The following is a 20,801-nucleotide window of genomic DNA, read 5'->3' as shown; positions in this document are numbered from 1 at the left end:
CGTGTTGCTCTGGAGCCAGAGAGTGAAGGCGTCCAGGCAGAGAAGGAGAAGGAGGCGGCACTGTGAGTTCATCTCTCCATCCTCATCCCTCCATCCCCCTCAAAACCTGCCCTGTCATATCGCTCTCTCTGCCCGGCTGGCTGTCTCTCTCCTCACTTCTCTCTCTCTCTCTCTCTCTCTCTCTCTGTTTTGTCTGCTGAGTGTTTTAGATAGTGGTGTGTAATGGTTGTCTATCAGTGTTGGTGTCTGGTGTTGCTGAGAGATGACGATCCTTCTTCCCTGTCTGCCTGTCTGCCTGTCTGCCTGTCTGCCTGCCTGTCTGCCTGTCTGTCTGTCTGTCTGTCTGTCTGTCTGTCTGTCTGTCTGTCTGTCTGTCTGTCTGCAGACTGTCGTGGCTGCCGGCAGCTCTGCATACAGCTCTGCAAACACGCTGTCTAGATCTGAGAAGATCTGTCTAGAAGAAAAATGAATCCCCGTTTATCTCTGTCGGAGCCTGTTTGAACAACCTTTACAAACATCTGAAACATCTCTCTCCCTGATGCTCCGTCTTTCTCCCCAGCGATCTGTAATTTGGCTTCAGTCAAATCTGCAGTAGTACACATTAAAACGAATAACCTCACAGAACGGTACGAATAACGAACGTCCACAATCTCAAGCCACCGCCGCGTGTGTGGAGGTTTTGGGCGGCTGTGACCAGCGTGACGTCGTCTTTGCAGGTGTCTGGAGTTCCTGTTACAAAGCGGAGCTACTTCCTCTCTGAAAGACAAGCAGGGATACAGCTCTGTCCACTACGCTGCCGCATATGGGCATAGACACTGCTTGGAACTGGTGAGTACGCGTGCACACACACACACACACACACACACACGCGCACACACATGCGCGCGCTAATGCACACTTGCAGCTATTCAGACTGTGCAGAGGAAACCTCACCGGAAACAGCGTTGTATTGCTCACAGCACAGTGATTCTAGAAACTTGCCCCATCTAGTGGCCAACAGTGTAACTGCGTCTAGGTGGTTGGTTCTGTAGATGGTGTAGCTGGTTTTAGGTGGTTGGTTCTGTAGACAGCGTAGCTGGTTCTAGGTGGTTGGTTCTGTAGACAGTGTAGCTGGTTCTAGGTGGTTGGTTCTGTAGATGGTGTAGCTGGTTCTAGGTGGTTCGTTCTGTAGATGGTGTAGCTGGTTCTAGGTGGTTGGTTCTATAGATGGTGTAGCTGGTTCTAGGTGGTTGGTTCTGTAGATGGTGTAGCTGGTTCTAGGTGGTTGGTTCTGTAGATGGTGTAGCTGGTTCTAGGTGGTTGGTTCTGTAGACAGCGTAGCTGGTTCTAGGTGGTTGGTTCTGTAGACAGTGTAGCTGGTTCTAGGTGGTTGGTTCTGTAGACGGTGTAGCTGGTTCTAGGTGGTTGGTTCTGTAGACAGTGTAGCTGGTTCTAGGTGGTTGGTTCTGTAGATGGTGTAGCTGGTTCTAGGTGGTTGGTTCTGTAGACGGTGTAGCTGGTTCTAGGTGGTTGGTTCTGTAGACCAGGCTGATGAACGTCTCGTCTGTCATAGCTGTTAGACCGAGACGAGAGTCACCAGGACGACCTGGACACCGACAACACCAGGAGTCCTTTACACCTCGCTGTGAGTACCCCCCCCCCCCCCCCCCCTCTCTCTCTCTCTCTCTCCCTCCCTCTCTCTCTCTCTCCCTCTCTCTCCCTCTCTCTCTCTCTCTCTCTTCCTCCCTCTCTCCCTCCCTGCCACCCCCTCTTCCCCCCATCTCTCTTTCTCCCTCTCTCTCCCCCCCCCCCCCCTCTCTCCTTCTCTCTCTCTCGTATATAGTCGTGTGAGTCAGTGCTGTGTGCGTGTGTGTGTGTGTGTGCGCTGCAGGCGTACCACGGCCACGCCCAGGCTCTGGAGGTGCTTCTGCAGGGGGAGAGGGAGGTGGACCAGGGGGACGAGGCTGGCAGGACCCCCCTGGCCCTGGCCGCCCTCCGGGGACACACCGACTGCGTCCACACCCTGCTGGGCCAGGGGGCGTCGCCCAGGACCACCGACAGCAACCATGGGCGCACGCCCGTTCACCTAGCAGGTAGCTGGCTGTGTGTGTGTGTGTGTGTGTGTGTGCGCGTGTGTGTCAAACCAGTTTCCTATATATGAGAGTTTGAGAGGCGTGGCTGCGCATTAAGACTTTCTGTCCCTCTCTCTATCTCTCTTTCTCTCTCTCCCCCTCACTCTCTGTATCTCTCTCTCTCTCTCCCTCTCTTTCTCTCTCTCCCCCTCACTCTCTGTATCTGTCTCTCTCTCTCTCTCTCTCAGTGATGAATGGACACACGTTATGTGTGCGCCTCCTGCTGGATGACTCAGACAGTGCAGATCTGGTGGAAGCAGCAGACTCTCAAGGACAGTGAGTATCCTCTCATTTATACTACCATACATGTATACTACCATCTATACTACCATACATGTTTACTACTATACTACCATGCTACCATTTATACTACCATACTGTACATCTATACTACAATATTACCATCTATACTACCATACTATCATCTATACTACCATACATGTATACTTCTATACTACCATCTATACTAGTATACTGCACATATATTCTACAATATTAGCATCTATACTACCATACTATCATCAATACTACCATCTATGCTACCATGCTATCATTTATACTACCATACATGTATACTACCACACTACCATCTATACTACCATACTCGTTGTGACGGCCATTTCGGAACGTGGAAGGTTTTAAAACGCCCATTTTCGTGTCAGATCTAGTGTAGTGAAGCCTGGTCTGGTGGTGGCTGTGTGTGACCGTCACCTCTCTCTCTCTCTGGGCAGGACCCCTCTGATGCTGGCCGTGGCGGGGGGGCATGTGGACGTCGTGACTCTCCTGCTGGAGAGGGAGGCCAGCGTGGACACCGCCAACAACCACGGCCTGACCGCCCTGCACTTGGGGGTAGGAGAGTGTGTGTGTGACTGTGTGTGTGTGTGTGATAGCAAAATTTGCAAAACTGCAGATAAGAAGGTGCTAGAGCACGGCTCGAACTCTTATCACTTAATTCAAATGCTATAAAGTGAGATCTCTCCCTCCCCCTCCCTCTCTCTCTATTTCCATTCCATCCCTCCCTCCTTCTCTCTCGCTCTCTCTCTGCCCTCCCTCTCTCTTTCCATTCCTTCCCTCCCTCCTTCTCTCTCGCTCTCTCTCTGCCCTCCCTCTCTCTCTTTCCATTCCTTCCTTCCCTCCTTCTCTCTCGCTCTCTCTCTGCCCTCCCTCTCTCTCTTTCCATTCCTTCCCTCCCTCCCTCTTTCCACTCCCTACCTCCCTATCTCCTTCCCTCCTTCTCTCCCTCCCTCTCTATCTCACCCTCCCTCTCTCTCCCTCACTCCCTCTCCCTCCCTCTCTCTCTCTCTCCCTCCCTCCCTCCCTCCCTCCCTCCCTCCCTCCCTCCCTCCCCCCCTCCCTCCCTCCCCCCCTCCCTCCACCAGCTCCTCTGCGGTCAGGAGGAGTGCGTCCAGTGTGTGCTGGACCAGGAGGCGTCCGTGTTGCTAGGCGACGCCAGAGGCCGCACGTCCATCCACCTGGCGGCGGCGCGAGGCCACGCCTCCTGGCTGGGCGAGCTTCTGAGCATCGCCTGCTCCGAGCCCCCCCTGCCCCCCCTCAGGGACCACCAGGGGTACACCCCCCTTCACTGGGCCTGCTACTACGGTCAGTCCTCTGACCATCCTGGGGTCTGGCTCAGCTCAATTCAAAGTCCTTTATTTTCCTCTAGGAACTTCTTTTTTTCTGTTTGGGGCATCACAATGCATTGTGGGATAGCCTGGCCGAAAATAACGGCTCATCACACACTAGAGGATGTCATCGTCCCCGAGGGAGCAACGGACCACTGGTCTCGCCGTCTCGCTTGTAAAGTCGGGACGTAATAATCTTAAATATCAAACATGCTTCAATCTGGGGCGGTCCTGATGGTTCTGCGAGCCGATCGGGAGGTTTGAGTTTGGATCTGTGAACCCCTTAAGAGAACCTCCTGGGTTCCTCAGACACTGACGGGACTGGTCGGTCTCCGACCTCCCTGTCTCAGGTCACAGGTCACCGGTTGGACTTCTTCAAAATGGAGGAAAAGTGGAACTGTGTGTGTTCTTTAACTGTGTGTGTGTATGTGTGTGTGTGTGTGTGTGTGTGCGTATGCGTGTGTGTGTGCGTATGTGTGTGTGTGTGTATGTGCGTGTGTATGTGTGCGTGTGTGCCCGTGTATGTGTGCGCGCGTGTTCGCGTGTGCGTGCGCGTGTGTATGTGCGTGTGTGTGTGTGCGTGTGTTTGTGTGTGTCTGTGTGTGTGTGTGTGTGACCAGGTCATGAGGGCTGTGTGGAGGTGCTGCTGGAGCAGAAAGGCTGTCGCTGTATTGATGGAAACCCGTTCACGCCGCTGCACTGTGCTGTGTGAGTCAACCAGCTGATTGGCTGAGAGGGACTCGCCTGTCATTCATTATGTACAGCATGAGTCACTGATTATATATGCTTTGAATAGATGAAGTCACGGTCCTCAGTACTGACTGTGTGTGCGTGTGTGTTGGTATGCGTGTGTGTGTGTGCATGTGTGTGTGTACCTTATGTATGTTTGTGTGTGTGTGCGCGTGTTGGTGTGTTAACAGAGTGAACGACCATGAGCCATGTGCCTCCCTACTGCTGGAAGCCATGGGCTCTGACATCGTCAGCTGTAAGGATGCCAAAGACAGGTAGGTGTGTGTGTGTGTGTGTGTGTGTGTGTGTGTGTGTGTGTGTGCGTGCGTGTGTGTGTGTGCGCGCGCGCGTGTGTGCGTGCGTGTGAGATCGACTCTTCTTTAACCCTCACTCCCCCCGTCAGGACCCCCCTCCATGCGGCAGCGTTCTCTGGTCATGTGGACTGTGTCCAGCTGCTGCTGTCCCACGATTCACCTGTGGATGCTGTTGACCAATCAGGGCGCACTGCACTGATGATGGCCGCCGAGAAGGGCGGAGTCGGGGTAGTCGGTACGAGGCCCGATCCTTTAGTATGTCCTCCTGTCTGTCTGTCTGTCTGTCTGTCTGTCTGTCTGTCTGTCTGTCTGTCTGTCTGTCTGTCTGTGTTGGCCCAGCTCCCTGTCTGACTGTGTCTCTGTGTTTTGGGTCTCTCTCTCCTCCAGAGCTGCTGGTGACCAGTGCCCAGGCCAGCTTGAGTCTGACCGACCAGGACGGCAACACTGCTCTCCACCTGGCCTGCAGAGCTGTAAACCTCCCCCTCCTCTCTCTCTCTGTCTGTCTGTCTCTCTCTCTCTCTCTCTCTCTCTCTCTGTCTCTCTGTCTGTCTCTCTCTCTCTCTCTCTCTAGGGCCTCAGAAATTATATCCTTAGATGTGAGGAGTGGGATAATCATTTTCTCTCTCTCTCTCTCTCTCTCTCTCTCTCTCTCTCTCTCTCTCTCTCTCTCAGGGAAAGGAGGAGAGTGTGTTGCTCATCCTGGAGAAACTGACCGACTCTGCCCTCATAAGTGCCACAAACTCAGCGTTGCAGACGTGAGTGTCAGGGGTCATTCATTCAGAACCGTGTCCCTCCCTCCGCTGTGCGTTTTTTTTAAAAGAGGCGCGCCGGGAGTCCGACCTCTTTGTCCGCGGTGTCGTCTCTCGACGGGGGCGCCGTGACTCCCGTCCCGTTCTCACGCCAATTCATTCATCAGGGCGCGTCCAGACTCAATAGAGCACCTAAGCATAATCAATAGAGCACTTAAGCAGACTCAATAGAGCACCTAAGCATACTCAATAGAGCACCTAAGCATACTCAATAGAGCACCTAAGCATACTCAATAGAGCACCTAAGCATACTCAATAGAGCACTTAAGCATACTCAATAGAGCACCTAAGCAGACTCAATAGAGCGCCTAAGCAGACTCAATAGAGCACCTAAGCATACTCAATAGAGCACCTAAGCATACTCAATAGAGCGCCTAAGCAGACTCAATAGAGCGCCTAAGCAGACTCAATAGAGCACCTAAGCATACTCAATAGAGCACCTAAGCAGACTCAATAGAGCACCTAAGCAGACTCAATAGAGCACCTAAGCATACTCAATAGAGCACTTAAGCATAATCAATAGAGCACCTAAGCAGACTCAATAGAGCACCTAAGCATACTCAATAGAGCACCTAAGCATAATCAATAGAGCACTTAAGCATACTCAATAGAGCACCTAAGCATACTCAATAGAGCACTTAAGCATACTCAATAGAGCACCTAAGCATAATCAATAGAGCACCTAAGCATACTCAATAGAGCACTTAAGCATACTCAATAGAGCACCTAAGCATACTCAATAGAGCACCTAAGCATACTCAATAGAGCACCTAAGCATAATCAATAGAGCACCTAAGCATACTCAATAGAGCGCCTAAGCAGACTCAATAGAGCAACTAAGCATACTCAATAGAGCACCTAAGCATACTCAATAGAGCGCATAAGCACATTTAATAGAGCACTTAAGCAGACTCAATAGAGCACTTAAGTGGAAGCAGGAAGAGCCGTCCCATGGGACCTTAATTAGGAAAACATATGTACGGTAGTGAACGGAGATAAACAAATAATTTCTTGATCCCGTTTGAATTGTGCCATGGTCATCACATATGGTGTTTGTCAATTTAAAACATAGTTTTGCAAGTCTAGAAAGTCGCAGTTTGTCGTAAAACTGTAAAGCAGTTATTCCAGGATGAGTTTAAAATGATTAAAAGAGGTGAATATCACTCATTAGTCTGGCCATGTTGAGAGCTGCAGGAATGAGAGAGCATTTGGGATCGGCTTTACAAGGTTTTGGTGAGTGTTAAAATAGTGTAATGTCAGCTAGCTAATATTAGCTAACTTACGAGTTAACAGATGAGTAAAATGTATGTTTATTAAATTCGCATACATCATATGCAATGGTCACAGCACAATTCAAACGGGATCAAGAGATTATTTACCTCTGGTCACTCACTACTGTTCATATATTTTCTGATTTAAGGTCCTGTGGCGTTTTTCTCTTCCTGCTTCCTCTTAGACGCTCTATGACCTCACCTGTTGTAAGATGGCGCTGTTTATCTGTGTGTTCTTAACCAGGCCGCTTCACCTGGCGGCCCGTAGCGGTCTGAAGAAGGCAGTCCAGGAGCTGCTGACCCAGGGAGCCAGTGTCCAGATGCTGGACGAGAACGGTAGGTTGTGTCGAGGGGTGTGAGGTGGAGGGGGGGGGGACCTAACCTGCACGCTGTCGTGTCCTGTCCGTCTGACGTGCATCTGTGGTCGTCATGTCTTGTCTGTGCGTGGCGCTCGGGAGCGGGCGTGGCCGCGGTCTGAGGCGCCGCGCGCTGCAGCTTTAGTGGGTTTGGCGTCGTAGCTCTCCGCTCCCTGTTCCCCGTTCTCCCCCACGCTACCGGGCAGCTCTCGTTCTCAGGGGGAATTCTGGGGGGGCGTGTTGTTTTGGGTGGCTCCCCTGTCTGTGCCGTCTGCGCTGGCCGTCTACTAACGGAATGCTGCTTTCTCTGTCGTCTCCCCCGCCCCTCCTCCACCTGCTCTCCTCTCCGTCTGTCTGTATCCCTCTCCTCCATCTCTCTCTCTCCTCCATCTCTCTCTCTCTCTCTCCTCCATCTCTCTCTCTCCTCCATCTCTCTCTCTCTCTCTTCCATCTCTCTCTCTCTCTCCTCCATCTCTCTCTCTCTCTCTCTCCTCCATCTCTCTCTCTCTCTCTCTCTCTCTCCTCCATCTCTCTCTCTCTCCTCCATCTCTCTCTCTCTCCTCCATCTCTCTCTCCTCCCTCTTTCTTCCCCGTCTCCTGCTTTCCTGCCTTCCTCTCCTCTCCCCTCTTCGTTCTTTCCTCCACTCCCCCCCCCCTGTCTCCACCCCCCCCCACCCTGTTTTCTCTCTCTCTCTCTCTCTCTCTCTGCCCCCCAGGTCTGACCCCCGCTCTGGCTTGTGCTCCCAGCAGGGACGTGGCTGACTGTCTGGCTCTCATATTGGCTACCATGATGCCTTTCTGCTCCCCTTGCAGCTCTGGAGCCCCCTCCCCAGGCTCCCTGCTGAGACAGCACCCCCGCTGGGGGAAGGCCTGCCGGGGGCCGCGCAGCCCCAAGAACCCCTCCAGCGAGGGCACCACGGAAAACGACTCTGACTCCGAAACCTTTTGACCCCCGCCCCGCCCCAGCCCCCCCCCAGCTGGCCGGTTACTGGGCCGCATCCTTCCGTCTGACCCCCCCCCCCCCTCAGTGTGCACTTTCTTCACTTCCTGGATTTCATACGAAAACGATAGGGTGGAGAAAATGCAATGGGGACTCAATTCCTTCTATCCCCCACACGGACCCCGGGTTTTTAGCGTCGTGTGATGTTGAGCGCAGACTTCGGGTAAAGGGGTAGAGAATGGGGGATGTTGGCCTGATGGCTCTCAGCTCTGCACTTTCCCCCAAATCCACAACCCCTCCCCCCCCCGACCCAAACCACAGGACCTACCCCTACCGGAGGCAGTTCTCCACGGGTGCTCCTCGAGACCAACCTCAGCGTGGCTAGGACGGAGTTTTATTAAAGCCATTTTTTACTGTTTGTACAAGACCACGACCAGGATGAAGAAAATTTAGAAGTTAACCTTGTTTTCTTTTTAAGCGGTGCAGCTGCTTCAATACAGTGTGTGATGTGTGTGCCTGTGTGTGTGTGTGTGTGTGTGTTCATAGCATAAGATTTAGACCAATCGGGACTAGCCTATACCGTTGCACACCAGCAGAGGGCAGTAGATATTTCTCATGAACCTGCCTATCTGCCTATTGCTAAACCGCTTACTTCACCGCCTGGGTGTGATTTTAAATGTATTGTTTTATGTTTGGTTGACTTACCAAATATTTGACTTAACTTGTGTTAAGTGTGTGTTGGTTCTCGTGGCTGGGTGTTAAGCAGAGGTACGCAGCGTACTGCTGATCAGCGATATGTTAGCACAGATTTGCAGGCCTGTCATAGGCCTACTATCTCCAAAAACAGGGTTCGATCCAAAACATACATTCCCTTGGGTAACACAGGGTGTGTGTGTGTGTGTGTGTGTGTGTGTGTGTGTGTGTGTCTCTACAGGACAGCAATAGCGCATGTATTTTAAATGTGAAATTCTTGGGGTGGATTTGATTTAACTCTGCTTGCATGCTGAGTCAACCCCCATGACACCATTTGGCCCCACTGTGCCTGACCAACTCAAATCAAGTCCACACCAATTATAACACGTTTGAAATAGTTAGCTAGTTAGCCCTGGTCTGCTGCCCATTCTCATCAGTGTCCTGATACAAAGATAATGATGTCAATTTGAGTGTTCCAGGAGTCTCTGTGCTCATGTGCAGTGCTCGGCTGGGGCTGAAATAGGTGTCGGTACTCACCGGTACGGATCGTATTCAGGTTCAGGAGATCCTCAACACTTCTGTGCTCGTGTTCGGCTAAGAGGCGCGGTCACTCTGGTGAGCTCCTGCACAAGCTAAGCTCCGAGGTCATCGTCCGAATGCTCCAGTTGAGATAAGGACCTCTCGTCTGGCCATTTCACCCCTACACGTTATTTATTGACTGATACGATGGTACACATACTGCCAGCACTTAAAACGATATAATGTTACACAGGGCCTTGACCACTCCTCTTCCCCTCTCTGCTCTCTCTCTCTCGTCATCCCTTTTACCTCTCTCTCTCCTGTCGTCCCTTTTACCTCCTCCTACTCGTCTGTTCGTCGACCTACCAGCTATGTGCCAGTCTCTCAAACTTGTCCAGTGCCTTGTTACACTGTCTTTGTATTCATGCCTCACCTGTTTTGAACATTTCTTTGAAAGAAAAAGATGATGCATCCTCTGATTGAGGATGTTAAATTCCTGGCTCGGTCCTGTGTGACCCGTTTGTCATGTGAGATTGAGCGGAGATCAGAGTTGGTTCTTCTACATCAGGGGGAACGTTCCGCCGTCTCGTCAAATGACTACGCCTACGTGTGACCCTGAAGAGAAAAACCTCACACCAATGTTTGATCTCCTCAACAACTTTTAGAAGTGTGTGTGTGTGTTTGTGAGAGAGTGTAACGTGTCTAACAGAATGAAGTTTTATCTGCTTTTGTACATACGGTTATTGTAAAGCACAGCCTTGTTGTCTGTAATAATCTCTTGACCAGAGAACCCAGAGCACATTAATTAGTCAACTCAATCCTTTCAGGAAACAAGAAAAATACATTCTCTATCAAGGATTTGCTCCATTATTTGAATGCCAAAAAGGTATATTGTTATAGTAAAAAAAAAAAAAAATCTAAACCTTTAAAAAAATAAAATAAATTCAAACCCCTTCCTGGACTGAATTTAAGATGATGTTGACCTTGCCAGCACACAATGAAAAACAGTGTTAGCTTACCTGTGACATTCCTTAACAAAAGGTTTGCAGATGAGAGTGAAGTGGTCTGTCAGTATTATTAAACAGGAAGCACCACCAGTCATGACAATCGCCATTGTCTGATTTTCATACCAGTTCATGATGCAGTATGTATGAGACACTGAGGGGCTGTCTGGCGGCCACCTTTCTGTTTTATATGAATTGTACAATTATAGAATAAAAATCTTTTAATTTAACATCGTGTTGGTTTTCATACATACATACAGTACATACAGAACAGTGTCTTAAGGAACCGATAACTAGCCAAACCAGGAGACAGTCACAGCTGACAGGCTAAAACCTTGACAAAGCAGTGTTAATCATCTTTAATTACATAATCTCTGTACATTTACAAACTTTTACATCACATTGATTAGTTTGTTCACCAAACTAGGACAGGTAATATAAGCGACATCTCCCCGTGTCCTCTTGAAATAGTCAGGACACTTTAACTGTCATAGTGCTCTCCATAGTTCATGTGAGGGCTGTAGAAGACATCCCATAATACTGAAGCGAGTCTCTGTCACAGAGAGGTTATTCAGTGCAGTCAAAATGGAACTGCCACCATTTCTGTGTGGAATGATTCTGAGATAATACACGGGCCATGCTTTCATTGCTCAGTGACATTTCATTGTCCAGTGTGCTTCTATGGTGAACCCTCCAGGCCAAGGACTCTGAGACTGTTGGGGTGTGTGTGCGTATGTGTGTGTGTGCGTCTGCGTCCTGTAGTGGCACCAGGTGTCTCAGCAGTTGACCCCCAGTCCGGTCCAGTGGTCCGGCACCATGAGGAAGTACTTGTCCATGGCCTCACAGAAGCGAGCCCGGTAGAGTTCAGGAGACACCACAGTGGGCATCTTCCCTGTAGACACACGGACACACAGAGAGACAGACAGGGACACGAACGGACACAGAGAAAGAGAAATATAGGGAGACACATAGAGACAGACAGGAAGACGCATACAGACAGAGACAGACAGGAAGACACATACAGACAGGAAGACACATACAGACAGAGAGAGAAAGACGGGGAGACATACGGACAGAGAGGAAGACAGGGAGACACAGAGACAGTGACACACGGAGACACAAACACAGTCAGTCAGCTCACCACAATGACAAGTCTGACCCATGTGAAGCTGGTCAGTAAGGAGGCAGAGTACTGGGTCAGAGGTCAGTAAGGAGGCAGAGTACTAGGTCAGAGGTCAGTAAGGAGGCAGAGTACTGGGTAGATGAAGGGTTACCTACCTTGTCCTCCCAGGATCCCTGTGGACTTCACCACCATTTCCAGTTTCTTGTCCCACGTGAACGTCCTGATGTAGTCTGAGACATGGTGGGACAGAGATTTAATCCAGTAACAAGAATTTACTGCACACAAACAAAAGCATGGGTGTGTGAGAATAAGTGAGTGTGTGTGTGAGTGTATGTATGTATGTATGTGTGTGTGAGTGTATGTATGTGTGTGTGTGCGCCCCCTCACCTATGATCCCCACCACCAGCTGGTCTGTGGTGTCGTCGCGCCCCACCAGCAGTGAGTAGTCTATGATGAGGTGGCTGGACAGGAAGTAGGCGTCGCTGTGTATGGCGGCCCGGAGGATGGCCTTGCAGTGGGCCCGGATGTACAGCGGGTTGTCGTGGACCAGCTTCAGCAGGTTCTCGTCCAGCAGAACCACCTCGCAGCTCTCCTTGCCCGAGTCCGTCTTCACGTTGCGGTTCCTCAGCGAGCCCTTCAGGTCGAACACCTGCGCCATCTTGCGGCCGTAGAACAGGTTCTCCATGACCAGCAGGTCCAGCTTCTTCTCCGTGTTGTTCTGGGAGTTCTTGTAGCCGATCCGGTACACGCCCAGGATCTTGGCCAGCGCCGTGGGCCGCTGTGAGGGTGGAGAGGGCGGAGCGGGCCGAACACGCATCATAACACACGCCTCACAACGAACACATATATACGTACGCAAACACAGTCCGTTAAGAGGTCAAAGTTCAGATTAGATTTCCTGTGCGTCTGTTGAATTGAATTTCAATTTAATTTGAAGTTCACGACTTCCTGTGTTCAGTATAGGGCACAGTGAGTGAAATACTGCCACTGGTTTGGGTAAGGAGCTCACCATCTGTGAGTGGGGGGTTAGGGCAGGGGGTTTAATGTCTGAGGGTGAGGGTTAGGGTAGGGTGTTAACTGTCTGTGGTTGAGTGTTAGGGTAAGGGGTTTAACTGTCTGTGGTTGAGTGTTAGGGTAAGGGGTTCACTGTCTGTGGTTGAGTGTTAGGGTAAGGGGTTAACTGTCTGTGGTTGAGTGTTAGGGTAGGGTGTTAACTGTCTGTGGTTGAGTGTTAGGGTAAGGGGTTCACTGTCTGTGGTTGAGTGTTAGGGTAGGGGGTTAACTGTCTGTGGTTGAGTGTTAGGGTAAGGGGTTCACTGTCTGTGGTTGAGTGTTAGGGTAGGGGGTTAACTGTCTGTGGTTGAGTGTTAGGGTAAGGGGTTTACTGTCTGTGGTTGAGTGTTAGGGTAAGGGGTTAACTGTCTGTGGTTGAGTGTTAGGGTAAGGGGTTCACTGTCTGTGGTTGAGTGTTAGGGTAAGGGGTTCACTGTCTGTGGTTTAGTGTTAGGGTAAGGGGTGTTAACTGTCTGTGGTGTGTGCTGAGTGTTAGGGTAAGGGGTGTTAACGGTCTGTGGTGTTAGTTGAGTGTTTAGGGTTAAGGGGTCACCTTCTGCTGCACAGCCCCAGTGATGTAGGTGAAGTAGTGAGGAGCGAAGTCCAGGAAGGACTGCACCTCCAGCCTGGGCATCTGCTTCAGGATGAACCGGTCATCTGAGTACGGACAGAGACACGCGGCTTAGCATCACATCTGAGAGAGACAACACAGTATAGTATCACATCTGAGAGAGACAACGCAATATAGTATCACATCTGAGAGACACACACAGCTTAGCATCACATCTGAGAGAGACAACGCAATATAGTATCACATCTGAGAGACACACACAGCTTAGCATCACATCTGAGAGACACACACGGCTTAGCATCACATCTGAGAGAGACAACGCAATATAGCATCACATCTGAGAGAGACAACGTAGTATAGTATCACATCTGAGGGAGACAACGCAATATAGCATCACATCTGAGAGAGACACACGGCTTAGCATCACATCTGAGAGAGACAACGCAGTATAGTATCACATCTGAGAGAGACAACGTAGTATAGTATCACATCTGAGAGACACGCGGCTTAGCATCACATCTGAGAGAGACAACGCAGTATAGCATCACATCTGAGAGACACACACGGCTTAGCATCACATATGAGAGAGACAACGCCGTATAACATCACATCTGAGAGAGACAACGCAGGTTAGCATCACATCTGAGTAGAGACAGAGAACCGCGTCCCAGAGAGACCGCAGGAACCACTGAGAAGAACAACACCTGAATGCTGGAATACGGTTGAATGTGGTTTTACACCCCAGGGCTCAAATTCCCACCAAAAAGCAACTAAATCACGTGTGATCGGGGGCGTTTGCGTTCATGCGCGGCGCCGGTCACCTTCCGTGGCGTAGAAGACGGCGCCGGACTTCCCGCCGCGGGCCTGCCAGTTGGTGCAGTGCGAGAGCGAGCGGACGAAGTCGTCCTCCGTGCTCTCCATGATGTCCGCCCGCATCTTGTGGAACTCTTCGGCGTAGTACATCCGGCAGTAGAACTTGGCGTTGGCGTCGGAGAACTCTGCGGAACCGAAGTAGGGCGGGGTTAAGGCCGACTTATCAGACGCTTGTCGGCGCTAAGCTGGGGCGTCGCGGACGTGTGAATTTTTTTGAAGGCCGCAAACGCCGCCACAGACGCGGTCTGATTGGTTAGCTGAGAGAAAGCTTCTCAAACGTCCGCTGCACGAATTGAAAACAACAAACACTGGTTTAACCTTTACAAGGTCTTCCTATATTAACAAGCCTGACTGATGGATAACTAATGTTCTAGTCATCCAACCGTCCAACACTGAAAATAAGGACATAAGTTAAATTTTCCACTTCTATCTCTGTGTTGAGGACGAAAGAGAGACTCACGCAGTTCGATATGTGGGTTCCCAGCCTGCTTCTTCTGCTTGTCTCCTCCGTCCAAATCTTCTGTAGAAAAGACGCGCAACATATGCTAGTAAAGTTCTCCACAACAATTCAATAAAAACATCGGAAAGCATTTCCGTAACAATCAAAACATTTCCTCGGGGTGTCTTATGTCATGTCTAGACGGGTGATTCTCATGACTTGGTGAGCCATGCTGGGTTTCATCAACAAGCTGGGGTATTTACGCGTCTCGTGTCTAGTTTCTTTGACCTTTGACCCGAGAGAGGAGACTCACTGAGCGGGTCGGCCTCCAGGCTGTTGCGGCCCGCCTGGGAGGCGCTGGTCTCGTTGGGCTTGGCAGGGCTGTTCTTGGCACGGCTCTCGGAGCTGCGACACACACACACACACATACACACACACACACACACACACACACACACACACACACACACACACACACACACAGTACAGTCAGTGTCCCGTACAGCTTCTCACGCACTGTTAATCAGTGGCTAGACTGTTTGAGGCCTTGTTTACAGCAGAGCAGATCACAACAGCATCTGAATTCTCACATCCATGCTGTACTGCACACAGCCTCTGCAAAGACCCATGTGACTCTGGTTGGCCAGTAACAGTTAAAGAAGAGGAGGGTGTTTACGTGATGGTCTGGGCGGTGTCCTCGCCCCCCGTCTTGGTTGTGACCTTAGACAGCTCTTCCAGGGCGGTCTTGTACTCCTTACAGCTGGAGGGGTTAGGAGACGACGTGGCAACAACGTTAGGGCAACATAACAGTACCATAGGCAAGTGTTAGACTTAGACTTGAACTAATCTTTAAAAAGGGAGTTTTTGATATTGCTCAATTTATCCTTAAAGGACAATGCTCGTTTTTGACAACCTGGACCTTATTTACGACATATTATAAGACGTTTGACTCACCGAGATCACTTTGGTGTAGTTCGGAGGCCTGTATGGATCGCTAGTTTTGCTTACATAGAGCATAACTGTTGTGGTTTTCACATGCCATGATCTTTAGAAACGACTTTCGAAACGAAATAGCTTCCTCACTTGCTCCAGCACTTATGCGCACAGCGCGCAATCGTTGCTCCCGCACGCTGTGCGCATGCGTGCTGGAGCAAGTAAGGAAGCTATTTCGTGTCAAACGACGTTTCTAAAGATCATATTACAGAGGCATGGGAAATACCACAACAGGCCTATGCTCTCTATGTAACCACAACTAGCGATTCATCCAGACAGATTGATGAAAACAACCGTTTCGCGGCAGAAAATAGATTTTTAGAAGCTGCATTCTCGTTGCCCCGATCACCGCCATTACATGGATATACTGGCTCGCGCTGGATTTTACATTTCTTCTACAGGCCTCCGAACTACACCAAAGTGATCTCGGTGAGTCAAACGTCTTATAATATGTCGTAAATAAGGTCCAGGTTGTCAAAAACGAGCATTGTCCTTTAAAGCAGAGCAGAGAGGGAGAGAAGAAGAAATGTGTTATTTGTGTAGTGTCTGAAGAGTCTGTTGATGGTGCATTTAATTGTTATGTTTTGTATTTTGACAATGTCAAATATATTTTTGGTTTGCTTGTACAATCGTGTCTCATAAGCCCATATGGGCTGGGCACCAATTGGCGTGCGACACGGACAATCAATCAATCAATCAATCAATGAACCAATCAATCAACCAATCATTAGTAGAGGACAGAAGACTGAAGTTATCTAAACAGGAAGGGGTCGTGCCGGAGAGGAAGGAGAGGCCGTTCCCACCTGAGGGCGAAGGCGATGATGGAGCTGGGCTCCCTCTCACAGACAGCGATGGGGACACGCTCGTGTTCGTACATCAGGTAGTGCTTGTCCGGGTCGCTGAGGGACGAACACCAGCGCACAGTCAGGGGACACATACAGTCTATGGGACGGTGGCTTGGTCAAGGAGTAGGACTAGTCCTGGACTAGAGGTTAAGATGGCTCCACACACAACAGCCCAAACAAGTTTTAGAATGCAGTTTAGCGGTTTTAGAATGTTTTCTCGTTCTAGAATGTCTCTCTGTTCTAAAACGGAAGTGTTTGAAGATTCATCATGTCAAGGCAGTTTCAAAACAAATATCCTATCCTAAACCCCTCTTGCTGGCTGTCGTACGTGAACCGAGCGTAACGTTCGATCGAGCGCCTCCCCTAGCACACTCACAAGGGGAAGGGGATGGCGTTGTAGCTGTTGCCCGGCAACAGGTTGGCGAGAATAGCTTTCATGGTGGACTTCTCCTTCACCTGGCTGTCGTTGGAGCCCAACAGGTGTGCGTCGAAGACGTCTGACGAAACAGGGAAAGAGTTAGTCATTACCCAGTGTGCTTGTGTAGCTGTATGTGTAGCTGTGTGCGTGTGTGTGTGTGTGTGTGTGTGTGTGCGTGTGTGTGTGTGCGCCTACCCTCTGGGATGCTGACAGAGTCCTGGTCAGGGAAGGAGGGTCCAGAGGAGGGCGGTTCCGAGCCCGGTTCCCCCGGCGACGGCAGCAGGGAGGAGAAGCCGGAGATGGAGGGGAGGGTGCTCAGGTGACGGTCCTCTGCCAATCAAACGCGACAAGACGCGCTCCCGTCAGCACGGCGCGCACCAATGGGACGCAGCGCTGAGCCACTGGGAGCCAATCAACTCACCCTTCTCGCCGTTCTGAACCGTGGGGGAGGGGTTTCGAGGAGACGACTCCAGAGCGCTCGTCTGTCAATCAAAACGTGAAAGAGAGAGAGACAGAGAGATAGAGAGAAAGAGGGAGGGAGAGAGAGAGACAGAGAGGGAGAGAGAGTGCAGAAAAAGAGTGGTCAGACTCCATGACAGCACAGCATACGGCACGATGTACTTTTAGCTCTAGGGAAGCCAGATTCCTCCAGAAGCCAGGCTGCTGCTGATCCCACCCACCTTGCTGTCGTCCGTGTGTCTGTGTCTCCCTGGGCTGGGAGGGACAGACAGACGCTTTCTACCCTTCTCCTGCTGGAACAGGTCCTGGAGCCTGGGGGGCGGGGTTAGAGAAGAGGGGGGCGGGGTTAGAGAGGAGGGGGGAGGGGTTAGAGAGGATGAAGGAGGGGTTAGAGAGGAGGGGGAGGGGTTAGAGAGGAGGACAGGCGAGGGTTGAAACATTTCGTATCCGCCCTGAAGCGCGCCATTTCGATTAGCGTGCAGAGCCATGGACGTGAATATTCATGAGATAGGAAACTACTTTAGAACCGGTCTCGGCGTTCTTGGCCAGAAGTATGGCCTACAGACGAATCCTTGTACAGGCCTAACAGCCATCTCCAGTTTTCTATAAAATCCATAAAATTCAACGGAGCTGCGCACCAATCGGAACGGAGCGCTTCAGGGTGGGAACCAAAAACATTTTAAAGGTTACGAACGAGCCCCAACGCTCGCAGCAGTATTCATGGCCTAGCCCGGTCTCTCTCTAGCGTGGAGGTGAGAGGCGCTGGGCGTGGGTATCACCTGGTGTTCCAGGCCTGCAGGGTCTCACACAGACCCTGCTTCTTCACCACCACCGACTCCAGAACCACCTGCAGCTGCTGGGAGGAGTCCAGCCCACAGGCCTGCAGACGCGCCTGGAGCTTCTCGATCCAGCCACGCAGCTCCGCCTCCTCCATCTACACACACACAGACGCACACACACACACAAGGGTGCAGTCGGTGAATGCCAACATGCACACATTCAGTTTTTAAATATATTAGCCTCAGCAAACACAAGTTCTGAATGTGAATATTTCCAGTAGAAACCTACGTCTTTCTGGGCAAACAGATCCTCCATCTTCTCCTCGCGCGTCTTGCTGAAGGTGTCGGTCTTGAGGGAGGTGAGGCGGTCGTCTATGGCCAGGTACACCTGGGACACTCTGGGGACAGCAGCGGGGGACACGGTCAAGTCTAACTGAGAGTCTTAAAGGACAGGCTAGCATTATAAGCTACGTTAAAAGGTTATTTACGAGCATACACAAAGCCATGTTAAAAGCATACTTTGTGGGAATTTTTAAAAAGGTGATTTTGAGGTGATTTAGCATTATAAGCCATGTTAAAAGTATACTTTGTGGCGACTTTTTGGTCACAACATCAACAGACACCAGTGACCACTCGGTGAGTTTCCTGTCTTTGAAAACGAGAGTTTATAGCGTTTTTTGAGGGATTTTGTCTGTGCACCTATGGATCCATTGAGGGTGTTAGTGATGACCGGCTATATCTTGAGAGAGCACCGTTTGACGAAACTAATGCTACATTCTGAACCTGTCCTTAAAGCATTGATACACAAACTGTACATATCGTACAGTCCCCCTCCATTTCCAAACTGTACATACAAACTGTACATATTGTACAGTCCCCCTCCATCTAACAGTTGCAGTTGGGCATCAAACCTAAGCTATGCGGACCACCGGTTGAGAATGGCTGCTCTAGATACACACAGCACAGCAAGCTTTTAAATCATCTGGGCAAACACACACACACACACACACACACATCAAACGCCCTCTTACTTCTGTGCGAAGTCCTTGAGGTCCTGCTGCATGCTTGCCTTGGACGGGCTCTGGTTCCTGATGAAGATCCGAGGAGGAGGAAGACAGATCTCCAGCAGCCTCACCGGGATGTAGCTGAGAGAGAGAGAGAGAGAGAGAGAGAGAGAGAGGAGGAGACGCAGGTACGGCATTAACTCTACACACACACACACTCTACACTCTACACACACACACCCCTCACCCCTAGCTTGGCGTGTAGCGCCCCTGACAAACACCGTTCAGGTCCGGCCTGAAAATGGCAGAATGACCGAATGACCAAATGACCGACAGGGGGCGCTGTGGCCGGGCTGACCTGAAGGAGGCCACCATCTGGTTGTAGGAGAAGTACTGGTGGTAGTCTTTGTGGATGGAGTGACCGCAGGGCTCAGCGTTGGCCCGCCGCGTGTACTGGTGACCGTAGAAACGCAGCTCCAGGTACTTGGCGAAGGACATGGACCACGAGTCGTTGGACAGAGGGACCACTGGAGTCACCTAGAGAGAGAGAGAGAGAGAGAGAGAGGGAGGGAGAGAGAGAGAGAGAGAGAGAGAGAGAGAGAGAGGGAGAGGGAGAGGGAGAGAGAGAGGGAGAGAGAGAGAGAGAGGGAGGGAGAGAGAGAGAGAGAGAGAGAGAGAGAGAGGGAGAGAGGGAGAGAGAGAGAGAGAGAGGGAGGGAGAGAGAGAGAGAGAGAGAGAGAGAGAGAGAGGGAGAGAGAGAGAGAGAGAGAGAGAGAGGGAGAGAGAGAGGGAGAGGGAGAGGGAGAGAGAGAGAGAGGGAGAGAGGGAGAGAGAGAGGGAGAGAGAGACAGAAAGAGAGAGAGAGAGAGGGAGGGAAAGAGAGAAAGAGAGGGAGAGACACAGAAAGAGAAAAAGAGAGACAGAGGGAGAGAGACAGAAAGAGAGAGAAAGAGAGAGAGGGAGAGAGAAAGAGAGATTTATTGAATATAATATATATATTATAGATTATACATATATAGCAATATACGCACAGTACATATTATGGAATAGACACAAAGAGAGAGCATGTTGTTAGCGGCTCCCCCTGGTGGGGACATGAGGCAGTGTGTGACCGTCGTGCTGTCCAGTCTACCTGTTTGCAGATGCGGCACCATGAGTAGTTGAGGATGGTGTGCTGGTAGCCAGGGACCGGAGAGTCCAGCTCCTTCAGCACGATCTGGACACAGCCGCTGCCGTGGACAAACCTCCGGACGTGGTGCACCATGGGAGTCTCACAGAAAATGCTGGGGCACTGGTAGGAGGGCCTAAACCAGACAGACAGACAGACAGACAGACAGGCAGACAGGCAGACAGGCAGACAGACAGGCCAACAGATAGACAGACAGGCAGACAGACAGGCAGAGACAGAAACAGACAGACAGACAGAGATGGAAACAGACAGACAGAAGGACAAAGAGAGACAGAGAGGCAGACAGACAAAGAGCCAGAGACAGACAGACAGACAGACAGACAGACAGACAGGGACATAGTTCGCAATGTTATAGCAGAAGCTATTCATAACTGTACACAAATACAGTATATGGCTAGAACATCTTGGCTCACCTGAAACAGTATCTTTCCAAAAATATTCCGAGAGTGAGGTCGTTTTTGCCGTAGAACTCCATCGTCACAATCCTACGAAGAAGAGAGACATGTTTGAGAACAGTGTGTACAGGGTCTTACAACATTTATATAACCTTTATGATCCCAGCCTCTGGAATATCCTGCCAGAAAACCTAAGAATGGCTGAAACTGTGGGAACTTTCAAGCGAGATCCTAAGATCTTTTTAATCTCGCTTTTATCATGTAGTTTTACCTGTGTTATAATTAAATTTCA

General features: G+C 50.5%; 2 protein-coding genes across 4 annotated transcripts in view; one reads left to right on the top strand and one right to left on the bottom strand.

The window, feature by feature from the left end:
• Positions 1-8,161, top strand: part of ankrd44 (ankyrin repeat domain 44) — a gene marked incomplete at its 3' end in the record, with an annotated part of 25,604 nt that extends 17,443 nt beyond the window's left edge. For both annotated transcript variants that reach the window (XM_084451858.1, XM_084451857.1), the window contains exons 15-28: positions 1-62; positions 717-828; positions 1,553-1,624; positions 1,871-2,072; positions 2,300-2,387; positions 2,843-2,960; positions 3,491-3,710; positions 4,354-4,441; positions 4,654-4,737; positions 4,866-5,011; positions 5,164-5,246; positions 5,449-5,531; positions 7,101-7,192; positions 7,929-8,161. The exon at positions 1-62 is cut by the window's left edge and continues 4 nt beyond it. In XM_084451858.1, the coding sequence (XP_084307984.1) occupies positions 1-62; positions 717-828; positions 1,553-1,624; positions 1,871-2,072; positions 2,300-2,387; positions 2,843-2,960; positions 3,491-3,710; positions 4,354-4,441; positions 4,654-4,737; positions 4,866-5,011; positions 5,164-5,246; positions 5,449-5,531; positions 7,101-7,192; positions 7,929-8,161 (1,683 nt within the window). The remainder of the gene's footprint in view (positions 63-716; positions 829-1,552; positions 1,625-1,870; positions 2,073-2,299; positions 2,388-2,842; positions 2,961-3,490; positions 3,711-4,353; positions 4,442-4,653; positions 4,738-4,865; positions 5,012-5,163; positions 5,247-5,448; positions 5,532-7,100; positions 7,193-7,928) is intronic.
• A 2,453-nt stretch (positions 8,162-10,614) lies between these two features.
• Positions 10,615-20,801, bottom strand: part of pikfyve (phosphoinositide kinase, FYVE finger containing) — a 29,428-nt gene continuing 19,241 nt past the window's right edge. For both annotated transcript variants that reach the window (XM_084451852.1, XM_084451853.1), the window contains 19 exons: positions 20,528-20,599; positions 20,058-20,229; positions 19,284-19,462; positions 18,953-19,066; positions 18,211-18,319; positions 17,922-18,076; positions 17,364-17,454; positions 17,105-17,165; positions 16,879-17,013; positions 16,642-16,762; positions 16,224-16,319; positions 15,104-15,187; positions 14,741-14,832; positions 14,449-14,508; positions 13,937-14,113; positions 13,098-13,201; positions 11,879-12,269; positions 11,647-11,721; positions 10,615-11,260 (listed from right to left, as the gene is read on the bottom strand). In XM_084451852.1, coding sequence (XP_084307978.1) covers positions 11,145-11,260; positions 11,647-11,721; positions 11,879-12,269; positions 13,098-13,201; positions 13,937-14,113; positions 14,449-14,508; positions 14,741-14,832; positions 15,104-15,187; positions 16,224-16,319; positions 16,642-16,762; positions 16,879-17,013; positions 17,105-17,165; positions 17,364-17,454; positions 17,922-18,076; positions 18,211-18,319; positions 18,953-19,066; positions 19,284-19,462; positions 20,058-20,229; positions 20,528-20,599 — 2,404 coding nt within the window. In that variant the 3' untranslated portion in view covers positions 10,615-11,144. The remainder of the gene's footprint in view (positions 11,261-11,646; positions 11,722-11,878; positions 12,270-13,097; positions 13,202-13,936; positions 14,114-14,448; positions 14,509-14,740; positions 14,833-15,103; positions 15,188-16,223; positions 16,320-16,641; positions 16,763-16,878; positions 17,014-17,104; positions 17,166-17,363; positions 17,455-17,921; positions 18,077-18,210; positions 18,320-18,952; positions 19,067-19,283; positions 19,463-20,057; positions 20,230-20,527; positions 20,600-20,801) is intronic.

The sequence above is a fragment of the Borostomias antarcticus genome (genome assembly GCF_949987555.1).
Source record: "Borostomias antarcticus genome assembly, chromosome: 17".
Lineage (NCBI taxonomy): Eukaryota > Metazoa > Chordata > Actinopteri > Stomiiformes > Stomiidae > Borostomias > Borostomias antarcticus.
Note: the sequence above shows the minus strand (reverse complement) of the source record. Positions and strands in the feature narration are given on the sequence as shown.